Below are 14,372 nucleotides of genomic sequence, written 5' to 3' on the forward strand. Positions count from 1 at the left end.
AATGAGCGGAAGGGCATACTGGTTTCTGACTGTGATCTTATTTAGCTCTCTATAGTCAATACAGGGCCGGAGACCCCCATCCTTTTTCTCGACGAAGAAAAACCCGGCACCCACCGGGGATTCTGAGGGCCGGATGTGCCCCTTGGCCAAGCTGTCCTGGATATAGTCCCTCATGGATTCTCTCTCTGGAACCGTAACATTATAAATGCGGCCCTTAGGAAGTTTGGCCCCAGGAATCAAATCGATTTTACAGTCCCATTCCCTATGAGGGGGTAGGGCTTCAGATAATTGCTTGGAGAAGACATCCGAGAACTCGGAGAGGTAATCTGGTAGGGGAATCCCCTCGCAGGTGGAGATCCCCACCTCCACCGGACATAGGTGGTTGGCACAGCGGGGACCCCACTCTACCAGTTCCAACGTGTCCCAATTTACTACCGGGTTGTGCTCCCGGAGCCAGGGGAGACCTAGGACGACGTCCACAGACAAATCTCTCATCACCAGAAATGTGCAGGTTTCAACATGTAGGGCTCCTATAGTAAACCTTACCTCGGGGGTAACCAGATTAACTACCCCTGCTTGCAGTGGAGTGGAGTCCACTCCTGAAACAAGAATCGGAGTCTCTAAACGTAACAGAACCCCGGACAGTTGAGCAACGAAATTAAAGTTAACGAAATTAGCAGCAGCCCCAGAATCAACGAAGGCTTGCCCAGTACGGTGGAAAGAATGGAATTCTAGGGTGCAAGGCAATAACATTTTGGACAACACAGGGAGTACCTTGGCTCCTAGACAGTCCTCCGGACAACTGCCTAGGAGCGGACGTTTTCCCTGCCATGGCTTCTTGGCGCAGGTTGCAATGCGGTGACCCGGCTCCCCACAGTAGAAGCAGAGGTTCTTCTTCAGGCGATTTTCCCGTCGCTGCTTGGGGTTCATGGCTCCCAGCTCCATGGCCTCAGTGGTGGGAGGTGGAAAAGTCGGGTCAGTAGAAGAAGTGGGCGTGGGGAGTGGAGTGGTCCGAGCGGCGTGTCTGGCCCTCAAACGTCGGTCAGCCCGAATAGCCAGCGACATGGCTTGCTCCAGGGTTCTTGGCTCCGGGTGGGCCACGAGTAGGTCCTTAAGACCCTCAGACAGACCGGTCAAAAATAGGTCTTTTAGGGCGGCATCATTCCACCCGGGTTCTGTACAGTGCTGGCGGAATTGGGAACAGTAGTCCTCCGCCATCTTGCAACCCTGGCGCAGGGCCAGAAGCTTGGAGACTGCGTAGCCGGCACGGTCGGGTTCGTCATAAATTTGACCCAAGGCGGAAAAAAAGGCGTCAAGGGATAGTCGGGCGGGAGAGCCAGCAGGTAATGAGAAAGCCCAATTTTGGGGCTCTCCCCTCAGGCGGGTAATTACAATTCCCACTTTCTGGTATTCAGTACCAGAGGAGTGGGGGCGGAGATCAAAGTAGAGCTTGCAGCTCTCTCTAAATGCGAAAAACTGACTTCTCTCTCCGGAGAAACAATCCGGAAGCGTGGCTCGAGGTTCTGTCATTGTTCCTGGAGCGGAAGGGGGCTGCATGGGACCTGCAGCTGCCGCTTGTTCCTGTCGCTGCAAGCGGGCTGTTAGGTCCTGGGCAAGGTTCGTAAGGAACTGGACCTGGTTCGCTAAAGCTGCCATGGCCTCCATCGAGGGGTTCAGAGTTGCCGGGCGGATGCAAGGGTCTGACCTTCGTTCGGCCAGTGTTACTGTCAGGACAGTGTCCGGGATATGGGGGTCCCTGAGATATCCCGCAACCCCTGTCCCTGCCTACTTGCCCCCCTGGGCTAACCCCCAGGGCGACAACTGGGCGGCGGTCCCTACCCTCACTAGGGAAGCGGGACACGGGAAGACAAACAGACACTGAGACAAACAACGGTAGAATGGTCAGACAATCCGGGTCGGCAACAGGAGGGTACGCAGTACAGGGGGGTCAGGCAAAAACGTAGTCAAGGTCCAAAAGCAGAGGTCAGGAAAGCCGGGGTCACAAACAGGAGTCAAAAGAATACGCGGGTGCAGCTGGAAGACCAAACTAACACTGGCAAGGGCTGAAAGGAAAACACACCTTTTTAAATGCTGTCAGCGCTCCCGCCCCAGAAGCCGATAGGGGCGGGGAGCCTGACAGCAGCAGGGCTAATCAGGGAGGTGCTGGGGACACACCCCCAGTCTGCAGCACAGACAGTTACTAGGGAAGCCAGCCTGGTAGTCAAGTGCCTAGAGAAGCACCTGCTGCCTCCCTAGCAACCCGGCGGCGACCAGTCTGACAGCGGCCCGGGGAGATCACAAGAACCGGGGCTCCCCTACGCCGCACTCCTGTAACCCGGGTGGCAGGACCGGTGGTGTGGGCACGGGGCCCCCGAGAATTGCTGGTTCTGACAGCTGGATTAAGTCGTTTTCTATATTTTTATGGCTAATTTCTATTGGCATTTGGAATGTTAGTGAATCGCTTTTAAAGAAGGAAGAGAAGGGGATGCAGCTTAAGTTCCTATAACACTTTTTAAAAAACTCGTTTCATTGAGAAATAAAAAAACATCAAATTATGACAGTGACAAACCGGAGTATAACATGGTTCAAGTATACAACTCTATTACAATTACTTAAGACAGTCTTCACTGTATAACATAGCATATATGATGAGGTATCTTGTTGAATTCAGGATATAATTACCAAATCTATGAAAAACTATATGGTACGTGGGAGAGTCGAAGACCTCATTTGGTCCACCAACTGCTGAAATGCGTTTTGCGTGTCAGTTGTGGTTGATGAACTACACCAAATTTCCCAGATTTTTTAGAATTTATCAGGGCACTTTCTTTTTTGATATACTAGCTGATATACCCAGCTTCGCCCAAGTTAATTTCAAACAGGTGTTTACGTGTTGTTTGCATGGAAAATTTTAGGAAGTCGTGGTTACTTCAGAAGAACCGAGGAATAAAATATGTATATACATAGAGGAGCATTAGATTCTCCTGAGACTGCATCTACCGATGTCCCTCTGCAGAATATGCCACCCCTTCCATTCTCCTCACTTTTTACCCTTAAAGGTAACACCCCTTTTTATTCAAATTTACCCCCAGACTGGAGGTTGCAGCCCCTTCATAGCCTTAAAGGCATGCCCATCCCGACTGCTTCCTTATGTACTCTACTGCCCTTCAGTATATGCACATAAATTAGATTATCAGTATATACACACAGAGGTGAGGTAGATTCTCCTCAGTATATACACACAAAGGTCAATTATGTTCTCCTCAGTATATACACAAAGGTGAGGTAGATTCTCCTCAGCATACAAATCATTTCCCCTAGGCTTTATTGTTTCAGAGAAAAGAATTATATCATGTATCATGGATTTTCACAGTTTTTCACGCTTAAAATTAAATATTGAAGTTGCAGCTAGAGATGAGCGAGCACGCTCGTTTAAGGCTGATGCTCGAACGAGGATTGATCTCCTCGAGTAACTGATTACTCGTCCGAGAAAATGTGGGGGGAGAGAGAGAGAGATTTACTTTTCCTGTTTAGCACCTATAGAATGGTTGTGCCAAATTTTAAGCTTGTACGATACTGAGAAGTTAGAGAATTATATTAGGTACGTTACATAGGAGTGCACTTACTTTTGCACTTGAATAACAGAGTTCTGACCCCTTAGGCCTCATGTCCACGGGGAAAATCAGGCCTGCTACGGATTCTACATGGAGAATCTGCAGCGGGTCCCTCCTGCCCCGCGGACATGAGTGCTTAAAATAGGAATTTAAAAGAATTAACTCACACGCAGCAGACCGGGAAGGTCTTCTCTTCCTCACGGACGGATCTTCTTTTTCGGCCAGCGGATGAACTCAGCACGTCGCCGGCACGTCGCCGGCGTGCCGCACGCATGCGCCGGGCACATCCGCCGAGCCGAAGCAAGAAAGATCCGGCCATGAGGAAGAGAAGACCTTCCCGGTCCGCTGCGGGTGAGTTAATTCTTTTAAATTCCTATTTTAGGTCTCCCGCGGATCTGGACGGCTTCCATAGGCTTCAATAGAAGCCTGCGGGAACCGTCCCCGCGGGAGACCCGCATGAAAATGGAGCATGGTCCAGATTTTTTCATGCTCCATTTTTTTTTAAATCACTTTTATTGACCATCCGCGGGTATTTATCTACCCACGGGTGGTCAGTGCATCCCTATGGGGTGCGGATCCGCGTGCGGGAGAAGAGTTAAAATCCGCTGTGGATTTTAATTCTTCTTTTGCCCGTGCACATGAGGCCTTAACGTTACCAATTTGGGACCTAAGGAATGGTCATGTTTGTACGACACCACGAAGTTATATAACATAGGAGTGCACTTACTTTTGCACTTAGCATTAAATAATCTAGTTGTGACCCCTTTACCTTTCTTATGTAGGACTTAAAAAATGTTCATGCCAAGTATTATGTTTGTATGACACTGCGAAGTTAGAGAATTTAGATTAGCTGCATTACACAGGGGTGCATTTACGTTTTCACTTAGCATTTAATAATTGAGTTTGTGACCCCTTTACTTTTCCTATTTAGGACCTAAGGAATGGTCGTGCCAAATTTCAAGTTTGTATGACCCCGAGAAGTTAAAGAATTAGATTAAGTACATTACATAGGGGTGCACTTACTTTTATAAATAGCATTGAATAATTAAGTTGTGACTCTTTTACTTTTCCTATTTAGGACCTAAAGAATGCTCATGCCAAATTTCATGTTTGTACGACATCGGGAAGTTAGAGTCAGTCAGTGAGGGCTTTCGCCTTAATATATATATATATATATATATATATATATATATATGTGTGTGTGTATGTATATGTATATATGTGTGTATATAATTTTTTTTTTTCCCATATGGGAAAATATAATTGACTAGATAGGGGTAGTGTTGGGGGTCTCCTATCAATCCAGCACAATGCCACAGTCTTATGGGCCAGAAACGGCACCTAAGAAAAATGCGGATATGGAATTGTCACTGTTCTGCATTCAGTATACCCAGTAAACATCCAGCGGGGGGTTTTGGGAGTGGCACCCCCAATAGTTGTCCCAGGAAGTCCAGAAGGAGTATACCATCGGACAGCTCCACATCAAATGATTAAAGTTAGCGTTGGGTGTCTGACAGCGATGACATTTATCTTAAAGAGTCTGCTTGGTGTCAGATAGCATTGATATAACATGTGTAATTGAATCGGTTAGCTGCTGGCCAGACCAAATTGTAGGAGGACGTTGCAGCACTCCAGTTCTCTTCAGAGAGCGAGGGATTATTTCTCACCATTTGTCAAGGACACCCAGCTATATGTATGAAATTTTAGCTTGTATGAGTTATGTGTATGTCTGCGAAATTAACCCCCTAGTTCCTTGCATGCACAAAACTCCTATCAAGGGGTAAGTGGAAAGGGACTAAGGTCGTTCTGGGAACTGAGTATTGAGCACATGTCTTAGCTGGAGGTATCTGCAAAAGGTGGTTCTAGGAATCTGGTAAGGCTGCTGTAGCTGCTCGGAGAGGCCAAAGCTCCATTAATGTATACATGCTCCAGGGGGGTGACTCCGAGACCTATCCAGAATTGCGTGTCTGGGAGGTTCAGCAAGTGTAAGAGTGCTCTATTACTGGTTTCCTGGGGAGTGCCTTCATATCTAGTAATCTGTTTACACATCTGCCCGACTCTAGCGGCCAATCTGTGTATAGGGAGAAGCAGACTGGCATGTAGGTCTGTTTTTTCCAGTAGAATCCAGAGGGAAGTCTCAGATAGGAAGTGCATCAGATGATGCTCCGAGTTTGGGAGATCTGAATCAGAGAGCCAGGTAGTGCAGTTTTAAGTCCGGCAGTGCCGTGCCTGGCATGTCGTTTGGGCGCTGTAGGGTTTCCAAACGGAGTTTCGCTCTGGCCTTACTACAGATGGAGGTTAGTAGAGAATTAGTTTTGTTAAAAAATCTTTGTGGTACTATTGTATCTGCATGTTCTGAGCAATACAGGAATTTGGGGAAAATTATCTTGATAAGATTAATTCGGCCTGCTACCGATGGGAGCAGTGAACTCCAGATTTTAAATTTATTCTGGAGAAAGGGGAAGAGAGGGGCCATATTCATATTGAAACTGCAAGCAAAGTCTCAAGATATGTGAATTCCCAGGTATTTAAAACTTAGGGAGACTTATCCCCCATGGTCCAGTCTCTTGTTCGCAGCAACATAAACTTGGACTTCGGCCAATTTGTATATAGGCCTGAATAATGCCCAAACCTATTAATCAGGGACATAGCCTGTGGTAGAGCTTCCTTAGGGTTTGATATAAACAGAATCTGCCCTCACACTTTTAACTGCAGTCCAAGAGAGGAGACCCGTAGTGGCAGACACGAATGCTTTGCTTAGAATATTACATTTAGTATTGTTCTTGGATTTTTATTTGTAGTCCATATATGCATGTATAGAAGGTGCACACATACCGGTATATAACTTTAAATACATTTGTATATTAATCTAATATTTTGTATCTCCTAGTGACCTTGGAGAAGTTTGCATTTGCTGTGGAGTCTTGTCCTGTGCCAGAGGATCAGAGTCTACTAATGGAGGTATAGAGGAAATCGCTTTACAGTTGTATTTATTTGTCATTTGAGTCTTAAGCATTCAACCCTATTACTCCTGGGTATACGGGGGAATTATTCTATGTTATCTAATGTAGTTACATGGTGTCTAATGCCACTACATTATCTTCTTTAGCATATGTTCAGCTCTGTTCACATTTCTGGACTTCTGTTCCTTTATGGAACAGAAGGATGAAAATAAAACGGGGTGCCAGATCTATCAAAGTAATGAAAACTGCCAGTATGACAGAACCCATTGACTATAATGGTTTCTATCCATCATTTTATCAGATAAATAGTGCAGCTTTTATGACGGAACCACTGATCAGAGCAAGAAGATAGTAGTCTGAGCAGAGCTTACACAACATTTCAATTTCTGGACAGAAACGAATACACTCATTGTCAGCACCAATCCCTCCACTAGAAGTTGTTGGATGGAATGAAACTTTCTATATATGATTGTAACCTTGATATAAGTTACTGATTACAATATCAGAGCAAAAGTATTATTTATTGTGGAAAACGGACTCCTTGTAGGGAGGCTTTGTTACCCTGTTGTACAACCTCTAGCTTGGATACAAGATGTGATACGGGTGGGCATGGAGGCTCTAGTACACTTGTACCGCCTCTAGCTTGGATACAAGATGTGGTACGGGTGGGCATGGAGGTACTAGTACCCTGTTGTACCGCCTCTAGCTTGGATACAAGATGTGATACGGGTGGGCATGGAGGCTCTAGTACCCTGTTGTACCGCCTCTAGCTTGGATACAATATGTAATATGGGGAGCATGAAGGCATACAGGTTCCGTATGGTATCCTGCAGCATATTGATTAAGGGCAACATGCTTGCCTGAAACCTGTAAGACGGCACATGTTCTTTTGTTCCTCCATGTTTGTCTGGATCTTCTAATAAAGACGAAAAGCTGTTAATCCAGCGCTGGACTTTCTCCATTTTCCTGTGCATCTGTCGTTCTTTGCAGCCAGTCGGTGCGTGGGAGCGTCTGCAGAGGAACTGGTTTCTGGTTTGCATTTCTTCTGCAGCATATTGCTTCACATTTGTTGTAACTGAGCCTCTAGATCGTGCAAATTAATAAGCTGTGGAAGTTGGCGTCCCAGATGGTCCCATATATGTTTGATTGGTGATTAATCTAGCGACCAGGGAGCCACGGAAGTGTGACAATGTTGGGGAGACATTCCTGTGATTCCCTTGTGTGTGCGGCCCAGCGTTATTCTGCTGGAAGACTCTTCGAAGACGCCATGAGAGGCAACGCTGTTGTATGCGATGGACCCCCAGACCATCACACCAATAGCAAAGGTAAGATTGAGGCGCTCACTCCTAGGTTTCCAGACACAAACATGGCCGTTATCAGCGCCCAAACTAAACCTGGATTTATCACTGAAGATAACCTGGTTCCACTCCATAGCAGTCTAGTTTCATCATTCACAACATCATTGTAAATGGAGACAATGGTTAGTGGGTGTCAAAGGCAGTACATTTGATGGGGGGCTTGAGACTAAATGTCCTTCAGCCAAGCGTCTGAAAATGTTTCCAACAGACACATTGGCCTGTAATGATGAAGTCACCTGTCTAGGAATGGTGGACAATGAAACAGTTGAAGCTGCTTGTTGGATGATCAGACCCTCCTTTCTACTGGTGGTCTGTCTGGGGGGTCCTGAGCCCGGTTGCCTTGTATGCCCTCACACATCAACTGGTCCCAACACCTCCTAACATCCTGGACAGAATAGCCCAGGTGGGGGGCAATTCATCAATACGACCATCCAGCTTCTCACATCCCAATAGTGCGTCCCCTCTCAGACTCTGATAATGGGGTGAAATCTTTTCTCTGCGTCGTAGAGGCGTCTAGTGGTCAACAAGCTCTACACAAGAGGAAGAAGAGGTCACTACACACAAGGAGCCTCTGAGAGCCTTTTTATAGGGCATGAGGGAACAACTTTTAGGGCTTCAGGTGGCAAGAGCGTCCATCACGTCACAACTCTAATCATTTGCATATATGCCTGAGATGTAACTGCATGCCAAGTTTTGCAGCAAAATGACAACTTCTTCTCGGGGTTGAAGTGTTTTTGACAAAGAGTGTATATTTCCATTCACTGACAGTAAATAGGTATTTTGGAAATGGTGATGCCCTGAAAGACAGAGGGGCACATTTATTAAACTTTATATGCCAGTAATATAAAGATACACATTGTAACGCATCTTCTAAATGCACTCTTACAATCTTGTAAAATTACATTGATGCAAAAAGATTAATACTTATTTTGTCATCCTATGATGGGATATTATATTGTAAGGATATCTGGTAGGTTGTTTTGTAGATATCTACAATATGTGATCACAACCTAACAGAGGAACCATAACCTAACTAAAAAGAATTGGTGGCTCGGCGCAACACTCCAAAGACAGACAGTTAATCAGAACGATTAAGGTTTGCTGCACACGAACAGATCGGATTCCGGTTCCCGCAGCACAATCCAACCCTATGCCCACCCGGTGTCTGTGCATACCTGCTTCTTGTTTTCTCTTCTTGTACTGCGGATGGTCCGCACAGCTCACCATAAGACATACACAGTACTTTTTTTTTTAAATCCCTGCTTTTCTTGCGCCCTTGCTAGGCGATGACGTGGGTACCCACGACCTTTGCAGAATGTAATTGTGGAAGGCCTGCGGATCGGACAGCTTCCATTGAGTTCAATGGATGCCGTCCGTGCAGACACCACGCAAGTGGAACATGCGGCGATTTTTTTCCTCCGCTAGCGGAAACCGCAATTGGTTTCTGCTAGTGTACAGTAAGCAGCTTTTAATAAATATACACAAATTCTATTGGTCTATTTTTACCACATAAATGAAGTACAGTATGTGTCGAATAAACAATTTCAGAATCACTTGGATATGCAAAACCTTTACGGAGTTATTGTATGTTAAAGTAACACGTGTCAGATTTCCAAAATTTGGCCTGGTCATTAAAGTGTAAACAGACTAGGTCACTAAGGGGTTAAGGTTGGTTTCAGACAAACCTATAACAACACGTCAGTAATATGGATCTTTATTAGGGCACAAAAAGATGGGTGCGTGAGCTGATACACTCATCATTATAGATTATAAAATCTAAGAAGCCTAAGAAAACAATACGTTTATTGGGTTGGAAATTGTGTGCTACCTTCGGATTACAGGAAAAGAAAATTTCAGGTAAGAGAAATTATTATCTTTCTGGCCATCCTCAGGCAGCACACAATGGGAATTAAAAAGGAATATTAAGGGGGGGGGGGTAATTTCTATCGCCTTTGCGAGTACTGTTTTGCCAATTTTGTACCACTAAAAGCTGCAATGTCCAGTCTGTAATGCTTCACAAATGTTGAAGGTGAAGACCACGTTGCATCTTTACAGATGTCATAGTTAGTCTCAGTCCATAAAGTCACTGTGGATCTAGTAGAATGTGGAGGAGGAAGTACACCTGGAGTTGAATAGTATTGATTAATTGTTGCTCTTATCCATCTGAATAAAGATGCTTTACTCTTCTTTCCCTTGCTTGGACCTTGAAACTGAAAGAATAAGGCCTCCTCCTTCCTAACATTTTCTATTTTATGAAGATATTTAAGCATAGCCCATCTCACATCTAAAAAATGAACTTGATTCCTTTCATCTTGATTCAAAACTGGTAGATAAATCTCTTGATTTAAAAACTAAAGTTCTCTTAAATATGGATGCTTACAAGAGAAATGTGGAAGCTCTGTTGGCTGAAGCTATGGCCACCAAAAACACTGTTTTGTATGTTAAATGCTTAATGTCTGCATCTTGTAAAGGCTCGAATGGTTCCTTGGTTAGAGAATTAAGAACTAGACCCAAGTCCTGAGAAGAAATTTGAGGATGTATAGGATGCCTTTGTAGAAAATTATCATCAAGAACACTAGGAGATGAGACATAATTTTCTGTACACCAACAACAGAATATTCTCAGAATTGTTAAATAGATTTTTTTTTTACTGTAGAACTACTTATAGAGGCTAAGATAGTAACATAGTAACGTAGTATGTAAGGCCGAATGAAGACAATGTCCATCTAGTTCAGCCTGTTTAACCTCCTATGTTGTTGATCAAGAGGAAGGCAAAAAACCCCAAGAGGCAGGAGCCAATTAGCCCTTTTGGGGGAAAAATCCTTCCCAATGATTATTTTTAACTCTTTAAAAAAAAATCTGCATGTTCTAAATCCCTCCTATCAGCCTCCTAGCAGACAGCTGAAATAAATCAGGTCTGGGTGCAGAAATCCATTCTGAAGAACAAGATCCTTTATTTTCGGAAGTATGAGATTATTCCCCTGTGATAGTTTCACCAGTAAAGGAAGCCACATCTTCAGGGTCAAAAACGGACTACATGTATTAGGATCCCTGTTATTCTCTCCATTTTCACCTCCTGTAAGATCTTAGAGATAAGAGCAGTCTGTGGAAAAGTATAAATCACTTTGTTCTCCCACGAAGTTGACCGTCCAGAGCCGGAGGGCGATCTAATCTGTTTAGGCAAAAGACTGTTGGATACTGAACATTTTGTCTTGTTGCCAGAATATCTATTTGAAGATATCCTAGCTGCACCACTATCCACTGAAACACTCAGTGGTTCAAGGACACACTTTCCCAGTTTGAGCTCATGCCTGCTCAGCCAATCCGCTCTGTAGGTGCATGCACTATGAATGTGAACAGCTAGATCTGTCACGTTCTTTGCTGCCCAATTCATTATCTGCGGACTAAGAAAGTAACCTCCTTCTGCTTCCCCCTTGTTTGTTTATATAGAAAACAGATATTAGATTGTTCCAGACTGAACCAGAACTTGATTCCACAGTAAGGCTGGGTTCACACAGGGCGGATTTGTTGCGGTTTTTCTGTTCAAAGGTTATTTTTGTCTTGTGGATTTTCTTGCGGAAAAATCCGCAAGCGTTTTTTTCCGCAGCGCTTTTTTACTTTTGCAACGTATTTTGGTGCGTATTTTGCTGCATCCATAGAGCTCTATGGACAAAAAAGTGCTGCAGAAAAGACAGAAGAATTGACATGCTGCATCTTGAAAAACCGCACCGCAGCTGCATTTCCGCACTGCAGCAGTGCGGAAAAAATCTGTCCTGTGAGAACAGCTTTTTGCCCAAACACATTTGTACTGCATTGCACTGCAAACGTAGCGGTTTTGACGCAGTGCGGATATGCAACGGCAAACTGCGGCAAAACCACAGCAAATCCGCCCTGTGTGAATCCAGGCTTAACGTTAAAAATGTTAAAAAAAAACAATTTATAGCCCTCAGTGAAAATTTGAGGACATCTGCCTCTCTGTAAGATTCCATTATTGCTGGACCCATTGATGCCCCACATAACCACCCCAACACCAGCTTGAGGCATCCGATCTGAGGACTGTCGGACAGGCTGTCTTGAGACTCTTGCCCTTGAAGCTGTTGTGTAGCAACTAGAGATGAGCGAGCACGCTCGGTTAAGGCAGTTACTCAAGCAAGCATCGCTCTTCACGAGTAACTGCTTACTGATCCGAGCGGATTCGGGTCGGGGGCGGGGGAGTGAGAGATCTTCTCTCTCACCCTCACCCCCGCCGCCCCCCTGAATCTGTTCGGACCAGTATGCAGTTACTTGAGAAGAGCGATGCTCGCTCTAGTAACTGCCTTAGGCCGCCTGCAGACGAGCGGAAATCCCGCCGCGGGATTTCCCGCGGGATTTCCGCTGCTGAAAGTCTGCATAGGAGTGCATTACAATACGCACTCCTATGCAGACGGCCGCGGTTTGGCCGCGCGAAATCTCGCGCGGCAAACAAACCGCGGCATGTTCTAATTTTGTGCGGAGCACGCACTCACCTGGCCGCCGGCTCCGGTCTGCGCATGCGCCGGCTGCGCGGCAGCCGGCACATCAAAGAGCCGGGGCCGCCAGGCGCGGGTGAGTACGCGCTCGCCCCTGCAGGCTCTGGGGTCGGATCGCGCGGCGAGATTTCTCGCTGCCGGATCCGACCCGCTCGTCTGCAGGCGGCCTTAACCGAGCGTTCTCGCTCATCTCTAGTAGCCACCAATGCAGATCCATCCCTGCAGTTGAGGAGAAACAAAACTGCTTTTCCAGCCTTGAGGGATGTCTCTTCACCATTCTTCTAGGATATCTCATTGTAACTTACTTACATGGGCTTTGGCCCACGGACTGCAGATATTGAAGAATTTAGTAGCCCTAAAACCTTTATTACTTCCAAAACTGAAATCACGTTTTTTTACGGTTGCTTTGAAATTAGTCACTTTTGCTGATGAAAAGGCTACTGTCATTTTGACCAAATACAGAACATAGCCTAGATACTGAAATTTCCTTTTTTGAGGGTTAATCTGTGGTGATGTTACAACAGAGCTTTTCATGCCAGGATCACGCTAATGGGTCGGATTCTGTATGCGGATATCCGCAGCAGATGATCTGCGATACATCGCGGAAAGTAATTGCAAATTGTCGCAGTAGATCGCAGATGTGTGTGGTTTTCCGCATGGATGTAAGTGTATGCACTGCGTATAGTCCGTGCGGAAAAAAGATTGCAGAAATAGTAGAACATCTCTCAGGTGAGATTTTCTGTCTCTCTGTTTCTGCCTCTCTCTTCCAGCCAGAAAGAATTCAGACTGCTCATACGCAATGTTAATTGTATTTGGGCTGTGGGACGCTCGCATTCATGGAGGCCGTCCGCACAGAATCTGCGCTAAAATGCTGTGATTTTTCTTCCACTTGTGGAATACGCAATTGGTACCCGCTAGTGTAAAGAAAAATTAGATAATTTGTGCCTTTCAATACCTGCATTTTACCGTGGAACTTTCTCGCAGAAGTGATTGCAGAATACGCAATTGAAATCCATTTGTATGAGACTGACCTCATTCTGCTTTCACCAGCCAGTCATCTAAATATGGTAGGACGAAAATCCTTTTCACTTTCAGGGTTGACGCAAGGGCCACCACTACCTTTGTGAAAACACTTGGCGCAGATAAAAGGCAGACAAGTTAACTAACTGGTAATGTTGTATTGAGTCCTTCTCCATGAAGACCAGTTTTAGGTACACCCAGCACAGAGGAGCTCCACTATGGAGCGGAATAAGCAGCACTGAGCAAAGGGAGGGGTGAGAATATAAAGCCACTCCACACCTGGGGACTGGCAGAGTGAATAGAAAACCACACCTTCAACCCTTCTCCCAGGCATGACTAATCCAGCATGCATCCATGCAGCAATGAAAGATAACACCAGCAGTCTCTGCACATGGTGCATTAACCCTTGTCCTGCATAACAAGTCAACAGGTCTTGGCCTGCGTCAAGGCCACCATGCTTTGACGCTGTCGCCACCGACAAGCCGCGACAACAAGAACTGCAGAATGTGACCTTGGCACAGAAGCATCAATGACCGGCTAGTCACTAAGGCATTAATTACAGGAGTAGAAGATCATCTGAAAAATTGTCAGACCAGCAACTTGTTTAAAAATAGAAGACAAACTGTAAGTGTTAAAACATTTGGGTAGAAGGTTACCAACAACGTCATCAGGCCTAGTAGCCAGGGCAAAGAAAATCTCCCAGGGCAATATGAGGTCACATCAAGGACATAAGTAGATTACCTGGAACAGTGTCATTCCGGCAGCGCGGACAACTGCAGAAAATCACTTGGAACAGTGGCAGTAAACAGCGCATTGTATCAACATCTTAGAAGGAATATGGGCAAATGTGCTTTGGGAGTAGCTGAGAAATGCATCCAATATTACAACATACTTAACTCTTTCAGGAGT

At 45.4% G+C, this 14,372-nt stretch overlaps 1 protein-coding gene across 1 annotated transcript in view; it reads left to right on the top strand.

The window, feature by feature from the left end:
* Positions 1-14,372, top strand: part of ACOXL (acyl-CoA oxidase like) — a 387,512-nt gene that overhangs the window by 298,417 nt on the left and 74,723 nt on the right. The window contains exon 17 of the mRNA XM_066595986.1: positions 6,505-6,575. Within this exon, the coding sequence (XP_066452083.1) occupies positions 6,505-6,575 (71 nt within the window). The remainder of the gene's footprint in view (positions 1-6,504; positions 6,576-14,372) is intronic.

Source organism: Eleutherodactylus coqui, chromosome 3 (assembly GCF_035609145.1).
Source record: "Eleutherodactylus coqui strain aEleCoq1 chromosome 3, aEleCoq1.hap1, whole genome shotgun sequence".
Taxonomy (NCBI): domain Eukaryota; kingdom Metazoa; phylum Chordata; class Amphibia; order Anura; family Eleutherodactylidae; genus Eleutherodactylus; species Eleutherodactylus coqui.